General features: G+C 37.4%; 2 protein-coding genes across 4 annotated transcripts in view; both read left to right on the plus strand.

Moving 5' to 3' along the window:
• Positions 1-2506, plus strand: part of LOC104603372 (ENHANCED DISEASE RESISTANCE protein (DUF1336)) — a 116444-nt gene extending 113938 nt beyond the window's left edge. For all 3 annotated transcript variants that reach the window (XR_016082264.1, XM_088897312.1, XM_010267389.3), the window contains one exon: positions 2108-2506. Coding sequence is in view for 2 of the 3 variants with exons in the window: in XM_088897312.1 (XP_088753438.1) it covers positions 2108-2200 (93 nt within the window). In the remaining variant the exon portion in view is untranslated. The remainder of the gene's footprint in view (positions 1-2107) is intronic.
• Positions 2507-7153: 4647 nt separating this feature from the next.
• On the plus strand, positions 7154-10598 carry LOC104603370 (uncharacterized). The gene has a single exon (XM_010267387.3). The coding sequence runs from the start codon at positions 7505-7507 to the stop codon at positions 9545-9547; it is 2043 nt and encodes a 680-aa protein (XP_010265689.1). The 5' UTR covers positions 7154-7504; the 3' UTR covers positions 9548-10598.
• The last annotated feature ends 8087 nt before the right edge of the window (positions 10599-18685 follow it).

Genomic DNA, 18685 nt, shown 5'->3' on the forward strand with positions numbered 1-18685 from the left:
TACTCCCAACTTGAGGGGGAGTTTTGAGGTTTCTGGGTAGATTTGTGCAGTTTTTAGTACTTGTTTTGTTTACTTTTTGTTTAGATAGGAAGTGGGGATCACAACACTCTTGTTGGGTCCCTTTTTTAGTAGTTCTTTTAAGTTCTTTATGTTGTTTATGTGTTAGCCACCCTATAAGGTCATATTAGTCATTGTACCCTCTTTTAACTAAAAAGTATAAATACTAGTGAGGAGAGCAGCCAGAATTATTTCTCTTTCTTTCTCAATCTCTTCTCTTCTCTTCTTCAAGAAATATCCCTTTTTCTTTACAGATTCTTGATTCAGCAGTTTTCTACTTATATAATATAAGCTCTATTAGGCTCGTGCCCCTTACGTACTGAGCTTCATCAGGCTCGAGCTTGGCTCGACTTGCAAATGAGCCCACATATTGGGCTCGAGCTTGACTCAAAGCTCAGTTTAAATCGATCCGAGTCGAGATTTTCACTAGTCGAGCTCGAATAGCTTGTGGAAAGCTCGATTCGTGTCCACCCCTACTCATATCATTCACTTAGAGAGAGTATATGGTAGAGTTCCTAGTGAGATAATAAGGTGGGTTACCCCAAAAAATAGGGTGAGTTTTGAAATATGGTGGATTTTGAAAAGAAAAGGAATGTGAAATAGGTACATCAACTTAACTAAGGACATGTATAAGGGTGCAATAACTAATGTTAGAACATCTATTGGTAGAGACATTGGCATTTCCAATTGTAATGGTATTTTACAATGGCTCAGCACTTAGACCTTATTTATTTGCATTAATCATGGATGAATTAACTTGACTAAACATATTCAGGAGATTCCATGATGCATATTGTTTTATGATGACATAACATTATTTGATAAAACTAAAGAATGATTAAATGCAAAATTAGATTTAGACAAATACCTTAGACATGAAAGATTTTAATATATCCAGGACTGAAACAAAATATATGCAATGAAAATTTAATAATTAGAATAATGAAAATCAGGGAACACTTGGGATTGGAGACTAGGAGATATCTCGACGTAACCTCTTTCATTACCTTGGTTTAATGATCAAGAACAAAGAGATTGAGAAGGATGTTACTCATAGAACTAGAGCAGGATGCATAAAATGGAGGAGTGCATCTAGACTATAGGAGAACTTAGGCAAAAAGGAAAAGGTCATCAATGTTGTATAGAGCAAGGTGTTGGGCAATGAAGAAACATGTCCAAAAATTGAGTGTGGCAGAAATATGAATGTTGAGATAGATAACTGGAAAAACTTGAACAGATGTAATCAAAAACAAACTTATTGGAAGAAACTTATCAGTGCCCCCAATAGGAGATAAAATGAGGGAAAGTAGACTAAGTTGGTTTGGGCATGTTCAAAGAAGATATTCTACAACAACATTGAGAAGTGATCTGCTACAAATTGAAGGGGCTAGAAGAACTTGGAGCAGCCCAAAAAGGACATTGGCTATAAGTAGTAAGAAATGATTTAAGGGCTCATAATTTAACAATCAATGTGGTGTTGAACAAGGGGTCATTACTTGGTGTAATGGTAAAATCTCAGGCTGGAAAGCATGAGAATACAAGCCTGACAGCAGCCACTTTGTGCAAAAAATTGCCAAATATTAGGATCGCGTCCAGTCTACTCCTCCCAAGGCCCCATATAGCTAGGACCAATATTGGGTAATGGCCTTTTATATGGTATCAAACAGAGTGGAATAGCAGAAGAGAATTCTTGTAGCCGACCCCATGTAGATGGGACAAGGCTTAGAATTTAAAAGAGGATCTACTACTTCATCTATACATTCTTAAAGTTTCAGTAAAATATTCTTGTCAATCTATTAGTTTCATTTTTTTAATTCTTTACGACAGTTAGTCACAAAATTACTTCCTATAGAATTTAAAAGAGGATCTACTACTTCATCTATACATTCTTAAAGTTGTTTCAGTAAGATATTCTTGTCAATCTATTAGTTTCATTTTTTTATATTCTTTACAACAGTTAGTCACTATATTTGTGATGAATTTTTTTTCTGCCGAAGGAGGAAACTTGCACACTCCCACACAACAGAAATTAATGGTTCTATGCTTGCAGGCCAAAGAAGAGTCAGAACTTCCTGAATTCATCCTTGGAACAGTTCGCTTAAACCGAGTGAGGCTTGACTCTGCAGTACCTTTTGAGGCTTGAGATTCTCCTGGCTGATATTCACCTTTTATGGTTTTAGGTTCTCAGTGCTTCCAGCAATTTTTGCCAAATGTCTCATATGATCACTTCATTTGCTCAATGAAAATTAACAAATATTTGATAATTAGCATCCTGTCCTTTCATCTCAATTCTAATCAAGCAGTTTCTTTATATAGCTCTAGTTTGGGTGAAAAAGAAACAAGGTTTAAGAAGTGCATATTGATTGAAATTTATATTACTTTACATGTCTGCATATTGATTATCAAATTAGCTTTCTTTTAGGTACAATGAAATTTATATTACTTTACATATCTGCATATTTTAATTTTTCTACCTAGCTCATATTTCACATAAGCTATTGAAGTATATATATTTCTTATGCACTTCTACAAATTAATAATTAGAGCTTTAAATTTATTGTACTAAATATATTTTCAGAATTTATTTGAGTTTCCCTAGTGTATCCATGTCTATCTTGATATTTTCACTGTATCTATGTACCTCCAAAGCATATCCAGGTATGTCTCTTAAAATTGCCTTTTGAACCTTGGATATGAGAAAGCTATTCTAGATCTTGCAAGTGATTTGAGGCAGTATAAGGTTGTAGCTTTTGTTTGTGAGTATTGGACTAGCCGATTAGGATATATTCAGAAGATTTTTTTTCAACAACTTCTAAGTTCGATCGTATCAACCGAAGCTTGTAGTTTAGAGCCATAAACCATTTTTTCTTTTCCTTTTCAGTGTGAATTAAACAGCTCTCTTACAGAACAAGGTCATTAGGCGAGGGTGGATTAACTCAAGGTTTATGATACGACCTGACTCTATCAACTTTTAGATTCATGTCTTATCACTAGTAGACAAAAATAAAGTCATAGAGTTGGTTTTTAACATCTGACCTCAACCCTAACCCAACCCATTGATTTCCAGTAGGATTTGGGTTGGGTTGGTTTGGGTTCAGATTAGCCCAATTTTTTCACCTATTTGCTTAAAAAAATGTTCTCACTACTTAAATTTAGGATTTTCCATTTAAGGTTAACTATTTATGGCAATTTTTTGGTAATCTAATCTACCATATTACATGAAAAAGAGAAACTTTGCCTTAAAATTGTTGATATATATAGACATGTTTCAATATTTGTTTATGTACATAAAGACAATAGGGGTGTTCGACAACATGGTTTTGTTTTTTAAAACAAAAACAACTACGACGGCAGCAAAGTTATATTTGCTTTTGCTGATGTGTCAGTTTTTTGTTTTCAAAAGTAAAACCAACTATATTGTCAAAACCCCCTTAATATGATATTTATATATGCAAATACAAGACATCTCCAATTCTCATTAGGTGGGGTTGCCTAAAGCATAATCCTAAACTAACCTGAAGATAAACCTGTTCATAATTCACATATTTCAATCCTAACCTTAGCCTGATCTACCCGCCTTTCTTTCGGGTTGGATTTTGAGTAACCCGGCCCAAGTTACATCCTTACACCTACTTACTATGGAGATACAGATCCAACCCTAGAAGCATATTCCTGTCAAATGATACACTCAAAAGAACAAAGAAAAAACGAATACTTCTCCATATGCGTCTTAATAATCAAACCGTGATCTGTAGAAGAGAATGATCTAAAAAGCAAGCCTGGAACATACAGCATAAATCACTTGATGTGAGGTCAATTTCTTTTAGGAGTGATGTTTCCTCTGTACTGTTACATAATTATGTCAATAGTCCTTCAAATTTGGAATCTGATTTCGTCAATCTCTGCCAAAACGGCATGATTTTTCCACTCCATGATACATCAGGCAGGGGAGGATTGGCACTCTCATATTGATTGCTAATAAGATGAAATGGTTTTGTTCTTAATTCTAAATGGCATTTGATGACAGAATGTCTTCGTCTAAAATTGTAGATATTTCCTGTACTTAAGAAGTAAAATGATTGCATTGGTTTCTGAAGTCTGAACTACTCATCTCTTTGCAATAGAATTGCCAGTCCACATTGGTTCCCAAACAGCGAAATTCAAAGTATTGATACATATAACATCTCGGTTTTTGAACCCACTGATTTTCTTTTTTTTTTTTCTGAACAGGGGTTTCTAAGTGCAACCTTTAGAACCCCTCCCTATTAAAGTAAAGACTATTTCACACTTGAAAGTTGAAACCCATAATGCATTTTATCGATACTTAGCATCTTGCCCAACAGTCGGGGCCAATCCAACCAAATCCAGTCACTGAGAAAGTGAGAAGTCTACAACCAAAGATGAATATTCAGTGAAAGCTGTACCCATGAGAAGCACTTTGCTTCATGAAATCCAACATTATAAGAAAACAAAACCATCACAAAGATAGCATCAATGATGAGAAGACAGCTTAATTAAACTTTGCATTTTTGCATGACCATTTGGACAATGTGGTTTCTGATAATCCAAGAATACAGACGTTTGGTTTTTCTCTATCTTTCCTATGTCATGGCCTTGTCAAGCTCGCTTTGCATTCATGGCACAACTGTACAAGGAACATGCAAGTCAAGATTGTTCACCCGGGAGGTCCTGTTGAACTCCATGACCGACCTGTTCTTGCAGCAGAGATCATGCTTCAAAAATCGAAATCCAAGATGTGCGTCATACCCTTATGTGTTCCAACAACCAAACACCAGAGATCATTCACATGCCAGGCAAAAAGTTCCATGATGTACACTTGTTCCCACAAGCACCAGTAGGAAGCTTCAACAGCTCTCCTCGAGATATTCTCAGTCACCCACTCAAGACAAAGGTAAACAACAGAAACATTGAGACGAACAGGATGATGAGGTGGCTGGCTTCTAGCTGTAGGTTGTTTGTTAACAAGAACAAAATTGGTAATCTACCAGATATCTGTTTGAAACAGTTCAATGATCAGAGGTATAAGCCTGCAAATGTCTGTAAAAATTTCATTAAGGAAATGGAGAAAGTAGGGTGCCTCTAAGATGGCAATTGCTTCATATGTTCGGTCAAAAGAACTGAGCCCAAGTCTGACATCAATTATTCAAGTTTCAAGTTCCGATCTTCCAGTTCATTTGTATCCTATGAATATTGAATCAAAGGAACTCAGTAGGAAAATTACCAAGGGATATACATGAATCGCATCAAAGGGGTCCCTTTGAGAGGAAAGTACCATTTGATCATTGACAACCTAATCAAAGGAATAAACTGACCAGTTAAATACATATTTCACTTATACAGGGGATTAACTCGTTTACTACACAATTTGTATTGCACCTTTTGTGATGAAAACTTAGGCTCAGTTTGGAAGGAGTGCAAATACAAATTTGTAGAGTACAAAACCTTGTATTTTGTATTATTTTGGATGTATTTGCACAATATATAATTGTATTTGTACTCCTTTCAAACTGAGCCTTAGCTTTTCATGCTATTTACATCAGAGCAATTTGAAAGGAATGGAAATAAAGTTTTCACTGTAAAAGAGGCAGAAATCATAGGCTCATAGATTGACTTTTTCAGTCTAAAATTTGCATCCATCTTATGCTTTATGAAGAAACTAAGGCAGACCAAGTTGATTTTGGACATCCTATCATTTCCACCATGCTTCAGCAATTGGAATTGAGGTTACTCTGTATCTAAAGACTCTTTCATCCGAGTGTCTTGCTTATACACCCAGTAGCATCTAAGGAGGATGGGGCAGTCAAGCATCTACGAGCGTCTAACCACAGGAAGAGCTGAAGCTGCCCAAGCCCAAAACTTGAACCCATTACTAAATTTTATTATAGTCTCAAATCTAGTAGAAATTCATCACGCAAGGAGACTCCCCAACGTATTTTCCATCTCTAAACCCAAGGATTCTGGCAATTAGTACTGATATCATCATACCGACATGGTGTTGATCATAGACCATGCGACATAAATGTACTCACAAGGTTACAAAAAAGCATGAACAGAGCACTGAAGCTGACCCCACATCCTTGTTGCAGGAACCACACTTGGAGGATTTCGAATCCTCCCTTGTTGCAGGAACCACACTTAGAGGATTTCGAATCCCCATGGTAACCGGAGGGATAGTGGGTCAATCATGATACAACATGTCAGCCTGGCAAATGGACCCCACGTGTATGAAGCTGACGTGGGTATCATGATTGAGATTGACCCAGTATCAGTGGCACTGTAGAGGGCTTCATCATGATCGGATGGTTTGAACTTGGTACTCTTCCTGGCGAATGGAGTAGCTTTTGGAATTTGGATGATGGTCCGTCCAGACTCCATGTCGATTATCTGGTGTCTGCATACTGCAGAGAATGGTTCATTTCCTTGTAACTTCAAATCTAATTGAAGGAAGATATAGCCCTTAGCCCATATAGAAGATAGCCCACTGCTTTCTGCTTTCTATTTAACAACTTCAAGTTGCTACTGTTTTCATTGTAATTTGCTAGAGTGTTGAGTTAAAATATCAAGCTAGTGATTATCCTGCCCTGTGGCCCCTGCCTCACCCCCTTTTTCATCAAACATCAATCTGTATGGGAAACTTCGCGATTTCAATGACCCCGATCATGACCCTTTATCACTTTATGAATAAATTTCTCTAAATTTAATCACTTGTAATCTTCACAGTCAGAAGTATACGAATGATGCATCCAAATGAACAGATACTATGCTCATTCTCTCACGCTATTCTCTTAAAAAGTCTTACCCGCCTGCCGGAAATTGGGCTTTGAGTGACGACAGGGGTTTCACTTTTCAGTCCATGGAGATGCAACAGAGACATGGACCAGGTCCATGAAGATGCAGGCAAGACATACTGAACTGAATATCAACAGCCGAGCAGGACCCACCAATTGAAGGGTCCCACGGCAACCAACCCGAATAGGGCTATAGTGGGGACCCACATGTCACCTCACTCCCAACCATGGATCTTCTAGGGGATTCCACCTTCACAAGTTAGACACAAATAAATGGACAAGGAAAACAGCAGATCGACCAATGATGCTTCAACGCCAGGGTTGAGGACTGGGATTCTCACACTTTCACTACTTCCCATTCATATCCATCTCTGCTAAAATCATTGGATTCTCTCTCTCTAAAAGACAGAGAAACAGAGGTGCAGATGGAATAGCCATGAATCTCCATTCCCCAATGCCTATATCCAAATAAACTACCAACCCACTGATCCCCTTCAACTAAAAGCAACCCAATTAGATTCACGTCGTCATTTGCTCCTTCATGAACTTTCTACAGTCCCCATGCATGAAGCGTTACCCTTGACAGCAATCTTGCAAAGAACTTGAGCTTCCTCTAACTGGGTGTCTTGGCATATACAATGCGAGTTCCAACTGTGATGGTTTGGAGCTTAGCCCAAGTTTTTCTCGTCGCTCTAGCACTTACAACAGCAGTTTCAGCGGTTGATGTCTTCTCGGCGGCATTGCTGGGACTAAAGTCGGAGTTTGTAGATGGCTCAAACAGTTTGTCTGATTGGTCGATTTCCCCTTATGGGAGCTCGGCCAAGGCAATCTATGCTTGTTCTTGGTCTGGAGTCACTTGTACCAAGAATTCCAGCATGGTTGTTGGTTTGGACCTCTCCAAGAGGAATATCTCTGGTGCGGTATCTGGCAAGCATATCAAGCTATTGGTTGATCTGGTGGACCTCAACCTCAGCTACAACTCCTTCTCCGGACATCTTCCAGTCGAAATGTTCAATCTCACCAACCTGAGAAGCCTGGATATCAGTAGAAACAATCTCAGTGGCCGCTTCCCTGCTGGGATTTGTGCTGTCCAACACCTGGAGGTTCTTGATGCATTCAGCAATAGTTTCTCAGGTCCCCTGCCGCAGGACGTCTCACAGCTGGAGTCTCTCAAGGTACTGAACTTAGCTGGTAGTTACTTTGAGGGTCTAATCCCAGCAGAGTATGGGTCTTTCAAGAAATTGGAGTTGCTGCATCTTGCAGGAAATTTACTGGATGGTGAAATCCCTTCAGAGCTGGGGAAACTCAAAACACTGACCCATATGGAGATTGGCTACAACACATACCAGGGCAATATCCCATGGCAACTAGGAAATATGAGCAGGCTTCAGTATCTAGACATTGCAGGTGCAAACCTCTCTGGTCCAATCCCAAATCGTCTCTGCAATCTCACCAACCTTCAATCCCTGTTCCTGTTCAGGAACCAACTCACTGGATCAATCCCATGGTGTTTTGGCAATATTGTGCCTCTCACAAACTTAGATCTCTCTGACAATCAAATTTCTGGGCCCATTCCAGAGAGTATTGCAGAGTTGAGAAATCTACGTCTGCTTAGCCTCATGTACAATGATATGAGTGGCTCTGTCCCAGAGGGAATCGCAGAACTTCCACTCTTGGAAACACTTTTGATATGGAACAATTTCTTCTCTGGACCATTGCCACTGACCTTGGGCAGGAACTCTAAACTTAAATGGGTTGATGTTTCTACAAATAGTTTCACAGGGGGGATTCCACCAGATTTATGTGCAGGAGGTATGTTGTTTAAACTTATCCTGTTCTCAAACAATTTTACAGGTAGGCTTCCTCATACTCTCACAAACTGCTCTTCTCTTGTTCGTCTCCGGGTTGAAGACAACTCCCTCTCTGGTGAGATTCCATTGAAATTTAGCCTTATTCCTGATATCACATATGTAGATATCTCTAGTAACATGTTTACAGGAGGGATCCCCCAAGACATATTTCAAGCTTCCAAACTTCAGTACTTCAATGTCTCTCAAAATCCGGGCCTAGGAGGTGTAATTCCTGCAAGCATATGGTCTCTTCCACTTCGAAATTTTTCAGCATCCTCCTGCAACATTTCAGGCAGTTTGCCTCCATTCGAATCTTGCAACTCCCTTTCTGTACTTGAACTAAATGGAAACAGATTATCAGGGATTGTACCAGATAGTGTGGCCAATTGCCATGTTCTTGTGAGGATGAGTTTAGCTAACAATAACTTGATAGGTTATATACCCGCTGAGCTTGGAAATATTCCTACTCTCAGTGTCCTAGACCTATCACAAAATAAACTCAAGGGCTCCATACCAGCCAAGTTTGGAAATTCTTCAAGCTTAATGCTTTTAAATGTGTCTTTCAATGATATGTCTGGCCCTGTTCCTCCAGGAAAGAATTTCAGATTGATGGATTCAAGTGCCTTTGTTGGGAACCCGCACCTATGTGGAGAACCTCTGCAACCCTGTCCTTATTCAAAAGAAATTTCTGATATAACTCTTTTTGGATTAGGGAGCAAAAGCAAAGAAAAGTCTGTATGGGTTCTGTTGTTTTGTGTGGGAGTAGCTTTAATCTTCCTAGTATCAGCTTTGGCCATCTTTCATTTTCAACGAGGAAGTACAAACAAATGAAAAATGGTTCTGTTGCAATAAACATATGTCCTATCTTCTTTATGATTACTTGCCAAATGGAAACCAGGTAAAAATGATGAAAATGAAAAGAAAGCCAATAATTAGTGTTATCCTGCAATTGGTCAGCTGAACACAACTTGTGATTGGAATTGCAAAGGGTTTGTGCTTCCTTCACCATTACTGTTAACCTGCAATTGCCCATGGAGATCTAAAGGTAAGCAACATAGTGTTTGATGAAAAATATGGAGCCCTGCCTGACTGATTTTGAGTTGAAAACGTTGATACAGATAAAAGAAGATCCACTCCCAGAGAGCTATTATGAATCAGGAACAGGTATACTTCTGTTTGCTTGCTCTCTTGCAAATACCATTCCACCATTTCAAACAAATTCACAAAGCATTGTCCCAACCACATGGTGTTGGTTATACAAGTCGTGTGTTGGTTTTCCACCTTCAAGGGTCATATCTTCTGTCAAATTGTGAGTTTGTGACTCCCCAGATCATTTCATACAATATCAACCCAGGTCATTGCAAACAAACATGGGCCTTTATTAGAAGCCCCAAGTAAACCAAGTCTTTAGAAATATCTTACATTCAAGATACTTTTTGAGCTTTAATCGAATCATAAAGAGGTAAAATGAAAAGGTCACGACTTAATTAGTTGTGTTTTGATCATTTCAGTTCTAATGGCATCCCCAGCTCAATGCTTACATTGAAGAATAAAGGTTTTACTATTTGGTTCTTATGTCCTCCCCACTACAGGATTATGTTGAAAATTAGAAGTTACTCTACTTTCTCCAAAATAAACAAAAGGCAGGTTTTAATTCTTTTGCCAACTAAACCTTAAAAGAGGTCATATTCCATTTATACCTTTGTATGAAAAAACCCAACATCATGTTGTCCTATATGCTATTATCTTACTCTATGGTTTGGTATTTATCTGAAGTTTAAATTGTTCTAACTGTTGGATAGTTTTGTATGCCCTTAGCTTCAATCAGAATGATGTACTTTATGAGTTTATTATAAATGAATAAAAGTGCATATTTGATTTATGTTTCTGTGTAATACCCTTAAATTGGACACTTAATGAGACTCGTGTTAGTTTAGAATGTTCACAGCCAGTGAGTCGGTCTGGGGAGACCTATCCTGATAAGGCTGACACTGTGGTGCCACCAAGTCGGTTGGGGTGGTCTGTCTCAGCTACCAGGGTGAGACCCTAGGCACATACAGTGTAGGATTAATTGAATCTATGAACTGGACCAAATTTCCAGTATTGCCTTGGACCTTGAAGATTAATGGGCAAAACTGGAAAATTACACCCGACCCCTAGACTCGATTATGATACTGCACTGGGTGTCAGATTGGGCTGTCTTTGATGTACCAATCAGTAAGATCCTCAGCGGGGGTCAAAACCTGGGTATGTTGGGACAGTCTGAGAATTCATCTGAGTGGGTGATCATAGTGACAGGATCAGCCCCTTTGTCGGACAAAGGTAATGATCGGGGATGCACTCTCACTGATGGAAACCAAGACTGTCGGCAGTCGATTTCAATCGTTGAGATTTGTTTTGCAAAGTGTATTTTATATGAGATATGAAAATATATATATTATGGTTTCTAAAATGTTTGCAAAATGTTTTAATTCCCGGGATCCATATAAGTAAAGAGTGCAGCACTGTTCCTTGCAGCCGAGGGAGAGGTCCTCTCTTGTCGGGTAGTGTATGATCATTATGGGCTGAGAGGTTAAGTGTAAAACCATTGAGGATAATACCTGATGGGTTAATCTTGCATCTGCCCACAGTCCCTGGGTGTTACAAGGTGGCTTGGCCCAAGGACCACTTAGGGTAAGTGTTGGGCCCATAATGCCCATTTGATGGGTTTCAAGGGGTGCACTGTCCATAACAGTGTATTTGGCCAAGCCTTGTAACAAAGGCTAGGCCGAACCCATGTGGTTGATGTGTAGATCAATGCTTGGCTCCCACGCCATACAAGGAAGCCCAACAGGGCAGCAGTTAGGAAGGTTAAGTGAGCACATAAGCTTAATGGGCCTAAATCCCATTTCGAACTGGACTTATTTAATAAGTTAAATATGGGCGAATTCTGAGATTGATCAGTAGATAGGATAGGGTCTTAACCCTATCCACTTAGAGAGTCCAGATCTGAATATGATTCAGATCTAGAAACCTCCTAATGAGATTAGGAGAAGGCTGATCTAATCTGCAGATAAGATAAGGGTTTATCCTTATCACATAAAGAGAGGTTTGATCCAAATATGATTTGGATCAGCAGCTCCTAATGTGATTAGGAGCTGATCTCTTAGGTTTACAAAAGAATGAGGGGGCGGCAGCCTTTAGAAGATACACATAATCAGATCCTCTTCAGAGCTGAAATTAGAGAAAAAGATTTCTACAATCCCTGTAAAGATCTTTCTTGCCACCTCCTTCCTACAGTCGCCATACATCCAGTTCGATCTCCAGTTGTGGGAGAAGTCAAGATTTGATCTTGACATCAGTTCTTTGAGAAAGAATTGATAGGAAGTTGTGCTCACGTGCCATCCTGTTGTTTCTTGCGAAGGACATAATTCTTGGAGAATAATACTGTTGATTCTGCTCCATCCTGCACTGCGCCATCTTCAGTGGGAACAGTCTTTGGATCCTTCCTTAGGCGTGAACACCTTCGTTGGGGGATACTATTTCTCCATATCAGGTATAATCCTCTCCTACTCCTTTTGGTTCAGATCTGGTTCAGTTTATGGTTCAAGAATGATCCTTGAAAATATGATTTTCTAAATAGGGAATGCGATTCCCAGTTGAAGGGAAAGAAAAATTTTTGAAATTCACCCATTTATTCCGCAAGATTTGGACATCCATACGATGGATCTCTCATCCCTTCACTAACCCGTGTCAGGTGATCTCAATACTGTCATAAAAGATGAGTCGTGTAGGGATATTTACAGCTTTGGCAAAATCCTTGTGGAAATTATAAGTAATGGCAGACTGACAAAGGGAGGAGAACCCATACAGAGCAAACCAAAAGAAGCCATTCTAAGAGAGATTTGTGATGATAACAAGGTTGGTCCCTGTGATGCACTGAGGGAGGAAATACACCTGGTTCTTTAAATTGCTTTACTCTGTACCAGGAACAAACCATTTGATGGACTATGCATGGCAGATGCATAGTCTGAAAAGTGATTAAGTGCTATCTATATTTTCACTTGGGGACACAAAGAAAAGTGCAGTGATTAAGTGCTATCTATATTTTCACTTGATAATCTTATTCTGTTGTAATTAAATAGTTTTTGCACTATAAATTAATGCCTATCAGTCTGAATATTATTCAAATCTGCAGGGGTAAGGCTGTGTACATCTGTCCCTCCCCAGACCCTGCGTTGGCAAGAGCTTGTGCATTGGGCTGCCCTTTATCTCTAAAAGGACTACAGATCACTTGTTTAATCTATATAAATCTTTATATGGCCAAAATATTTACCAAAATATCTAGTTTCAGGCCCACACTTAGGTTCCTCATCCAATATTATGCTCCTATAGTATGCTTCTGACAGATTGATGTAGGATGAGTAGGGGTCCTACTCCTACCAACTAGGAACATCAAGGGCAATTCCAAGTTTAAATTGTTACTGCATAGTAGGTGCAATAGAAGGCATCATAGGAACAATGAGCTGAGAGTTTGATGTGAAAGAAATAGGCTAAGATACTCCACATGTGACATCTGAAGAACTTTCACCAATAACAATACCCTCCTCTATAAGATAAGCTTCCAACATGGCATTTAAAATATCAAGTTTGTGATCTATTGCAGCAAACTTCTGCTCAAACTTGCCATCTATTGCAACAGCTTTCTACTCCAAACCATGGAGTCAATCCTACTTTGTTTCATGGCTATGTACAAAATCATCAAATTTAGTATGGACTTCTTTCATAGTAGTCATTATCATGATTTGAAACCAAATCATGGAGTCATGTATTCAAGGTAGGCTCTAATACCTAACGGATGTAGGATGAGTTGGGGTCCAACTAACTTGGGATTTGGTGGTGGGATTCGTGGGATGAGTGATGGACTTTGGGTGATTAGAGATTAAGAACATGGATGGAAGAATAAGTAGAATGTTTCTGTCCACCAAAGAATGAGCAAGAAACCAGAAAGAGAGAGAAGATCTCTTGCTGTTATGGTAAACAGCAAAGAGACAGATTGCTTTGAGAGGAATAACTGTGAGAGAGAGAGAGAGAAGGGGAAAAAAGAGAATTTCTAGTAACAACCAAAATTCACTAAACCAATCTTTAGTTCATCAAAACTCTCTCTTTCAATTCCAATTACAATGATTCTATTCAATTTATTAATTCAGATTCCCTTCATAGACTCCTCTTTGGACTAAAAAAAATTGATCCAAAACAACTCCTAATTGCTTTAGAACCAAGGCAAATCAATAACCACTTAAATAAGGACTCTAACTCCTAAATAACTTTAATAACACTTTCCTAACGCTTGTTCATAAGACAGACCCTTGTTCTGAAATTGGTATAGTAAATAAAAAATAGAAAATAAATAAATAATACTAACAACTAGAACCTTGTTCTGAAATTGATAGTTTCGAAATAAAAATATGGAAAACAGAACTTTGTTTTTAAGACACCAATAACTAGAAAATAAATAAAAATAAAACTGAAACAATACCAATACCCTATAACCCAAAATTTCTGAAATTGGTATAGGAATTAGAATATTGGTTTGTCTCCCCATAAATTCTTTCCTTGCTTCTTTCTCTGCATCACAGATACTAGAAATTTTATCAAGGACAAGTAGTGAAATCCAGCAAAGCAAGCAGGTTCTTCATACCTAACAATGTCTCCTTGTAACAAATATCAGAAACTTCATGAAAGACAAATAGTGAACTTCAGCAATTTCCATAACAAAAACTGCTGCTTCTCAAAATTGTCAAAAAAGAGGTGAGCTATTAATGCATGTTCTTAATAATATAACAATGATAAAGGAATTCCAGGTAAAAATGAAAAAGCTTATTTATAATGCAAAAGAGAAGATAGGGAAACCATGGACATGCTTTTACGAGTGTTCAAATTAGGTTGATAAACCAAATAAGCTTTCAGTTCGGTTAATTTGGGTATGGTTCAGTTCGGTTTTTGTTTTTGTTTTTTTAATTATATTAAATACTTAATGTTTTATTGAATACTTTATACTAATTAATTATTATCTTTCCCAATGATCAATTTGGAAATTCCCTTTGGTCTTTGGGCCCATTCTAACTTTTAATTTATAATAGTTAATTAAAAATTAAATTAATTATTAATTGTTTATTAATGTTTGTGAATAATGACCAATTCGGCAATTTCCCATTGGCATAGGGCTTTGGGCCTATTCTAACTTTTAATAAATAATGCCTAATTAATTAAAACCATTGGGCTTTGGGGCCATTCTAACTTTTAATTAATAATAGTTAATTAATTAAAACCATTGGGTTTTGGGGTCATTTTAACTTTTAATTAATAACACTTATTAATTATTAATTATTCATTAATTATTAAATGTTTATCATTTATGTAGAATCAAGGCCCAATCGAACCAAACTGAACTGAATTCCGTTAAGATCAACTCAGTTCTAAACTCTAATTTGGTTCGGTTGGAGAAAATAATCAAATCGAATAGTCAGTTAGATCCTCGATTTTAATCGAACTGACCCCTACATGCATCTAACATGGTTTTATTGAGAATCACAGACCGGTAAATTAAACAAATTTCAGACATCCAACCTTAACTTTAGATTTGCTATGCTAATGAAGTAATGCTTCAAAAAAACGAAAGCAGAAAAACTATAAAGAATTCTTAGAGGTCCTTTCAAGACAAAAAAGTTTATTGTTAAGACCAAGGTTCAAAGTATAGATACACCATGATATGGCACAAGGGGTGTATTGGTACTTTACATCTTGTACCCACCCTTTTTTTTTCCTTTTTTTTTCAAAAACTGGTCAGGGGTAGGTCTTAGGCCTGTCTACTCCTTTGAAACATTCTTATTTAGTGTATGGGTGACCCACCATACAATACATAAATATCAATATATAATGAAATTTTGAACCTTGGTTAAGACATTTCAAGGCAAGTATTAGTAACTTGAAGTATAGATGTTCTCTCCAGTGAGACAAGGAAACTATATTACAATATTTTCATATAAAAATTACCAACAAATGGTGGAATAATGAACTCACCAAAATTTTGATGGAAGGTATCCAACAGACTCAGAAACTACAGAAAAGGAGAAAAAAAAAAAAAAAACAAAGTGAGGGGAAAGATCCAAGTCCGCAGGGAAGAACAAAAATTGTAATTCAGGAACTGTGGTAAGAATCAATGATGGCATCTGCAAGATATTCACATTGTGCCAAAGATAATCCAGCTAGGAATATTCTTCCATCTTGGGTCATGTACACATGCCACTTATTTGTCATGTTTTCGGTCTGGTCAAAATAGCAACAACAATCCAAAAAAAAATTGAATCCGAAATCCTACGAGAAATAAAGATGGCCAATAATGCATCATGGAAATTAGGCTTAGGATGTGAAATAAATACACAAATCCTAGTTTAATTTAACTTGTAACATAGAGAAAACTAGTGATGATCTATCCAACAGATAAATTCTAAACCTGCTCGTGTGCAGAATATACAATCTAAATAAATATTGACTTACCCAGGTTAATATTCTGGGGTCTTTGTATACGTATTCATAAAAAATAATGTTGCGTTTGGAAACGATGCAAATACGTAGAGTGTAAAATGGTTCATATAAATTATAAAATTGAGTTAGTTTTGTATTCACAAATTTATCTTCTCATCAAATCGACTTTTAGCTGTAATGGATGCAAACATGAATTCCAATAAAGTATATGCTTTTTTTTTATCAAAAGCCCATTTGAATGCAAATTTACTTCTTTTTTATTGATGTACTTTTATATCTTATTATCAATGTAAATATGCATTGGTCTTCATTTGTCAATGCATAAATGTAATGTTGCCAAACATAGGCAAAAGTAAATCAGAGTGTAAATTTACACTGAACCAGGATTTATACTCCATTTGCATCATTTCCAAACACAGCCTAAAAGTCTATGTATAGGTTAATTTGGTTGTTTCTGTATTGCAGTAAATACTAAATGTCAAAGAACAGGCCAATATGAAAAAAACGTTGCGAGAGAATCCCACTCATCTGAGTTTTCTCTCCTCTCAAGCATAAGATTCTCTGCCTAGAGAGTTAGCATGATCTCAATTTGTCAGTCAAAGAAAGACAGTAAAATCATGTTGAGAAAACAAAATATGATGTAGAGAGAATTTTCCAAGGGTTAAGTACTCTGCAACCCAATGTAGAATTCTGAATGACAGCCCCCCCTCCATAAAAACGTATCCTGCCCATGAATTTGGTATCAATTCTCGGTCAAGATTCATTCCCCATGTACAGTAGATGGTGGAGCTACAAAATTCTAACCTAAACTAATCAGTCATTCTCCCATTTTCCAATGGATTGAAGCAAAACACCAATCTTCTTAACCACATTTAGCACACAAGGTTGGAGCTCTTCCGTTCGATATACTCCAATTCCAAGGTTAAGCTTTATATCAATGGTGTCTGATTTGAGTGCTTCAGAGACTCCAAGGGCAAGAAACATTGACAGCAACAACCATCAGAAATCATCTAACTCAGATCTGCAGGCAAAACAATGTACACATACATTCCCATTACATTAATTAAATATCAACCACCACATACAAAAGAAATGTGCATCCCTATATATTCTGCCTGTTTGTAACCTGAAGTCAATAGCCATTATTTGACTCCCTTAATATGCACTCTCTATGTGCTTGGGGAGGGGAAGACAAGGACAAAACTTAATAAAAATATAAAAGAAAAATGAAGGCAGGACAAAAGATATTCCAATCAAAATAAGATACGAAATGGGTTTCACATAAACTGTCAAACGATATTAATAATTATATAAATCAGGGAAGAGAGGGACAAGAAAATTATAGGCAAAAACAATTATATCTTAAAAATGTATCTAAGAAATCACAAGCAAATACTCACAAACTTACAACCAGGATACTTGTTGAATATCAAGTCTTCAAGCGTGTGAATGTAAAAGATATTCATGGGCTGGGTTTGGGTTCGAAGCCCGAGCTTGAAGTAGTGTGAAATGTTCATGGGACGTGTCCAACGCCCAGCCCATAAATAGGTCTAAATACAACATACCACTTTAAACTCCTTCATATTATTTGCTAAAGGGCCTTTTGCATAAATAAATTATCAAATTTGATAAGTTGGAAAATTCAGTTATGTTTAGAAACAAATTGCAAAGAAAGTGAATAAAAAGATAAATGATTTTATAAAGACCAAATTGCCCCTGTCTTGAAAAAAAATTTAGAAAAGCCACAACACCTGTCGTCTTCCTCATACAGTTATACTTCTCCCTAGGGCTGCAAGTCTGGTCGGGTTAGGTCGGGTTGAGGCCAACCCTAAGTTCTAAACCCCCAACCCTAACCCTAACCCAACCTGACATTCAAACCAGTCTACCCAATCCTAACTAAATTCCTTCAACCCTAACCCAACTTCGGGTTGGGCTAGGTTCAGGCTGGGCCCAACCCAACCTTCTTCTCATCCCTTAAAATCTCATAAAACTATTTAATCTCAATTTTTTTATCAATAACAGAAATCTTTATTGAATTCAATTAAGAATATGTTACAAAAAAGCATAAGGAGTTAAACTATCTTAACTCCCCCAAAACAAAGAAAAGATAAAGTATAGAGTTAGAAATAAGCCCAAAACAAAGAATACCTATTCACCCCTTGCTTAGCTAGCCCATTAGTGAAGGAATTTGCGGTTCTTTTCACCCAGTTGTACTTTATCTCAACATCCCTTGCCAACCAGTTGAACCTTTTCCCCTCATTGTTGTATTTCCATATTCCAATCTTATCTTCCCTCAACCAATTTACCACTACCTCCTAATCACCTTCAATAATTAATCTCCTAATATTCAGTTCTCTTTCTTTGAATCCCTTCCTTCCTCATTTCTCCCGGTCTCCCCCAATACTTGATAGCCCTGGATTCTCAATGCTCAAATCTTAACTC

Source organism: Nelumbo nucifera, chromosome 2 (genome assembly GCF_055504915.1).
Source record: "Nelumbo nucifera cultivar China Antique chromosome 2, China Antique-T2T, whole genome shotgun sequence".
Classification (NCBI taxonomy): domain Eukaryota; kingdom Viridiplantae; phylum Streptophyta; class Magnoliopsida; order Proteales; family Nelumbonaceae; genus Nelumbo; species Nelumbo nucifera.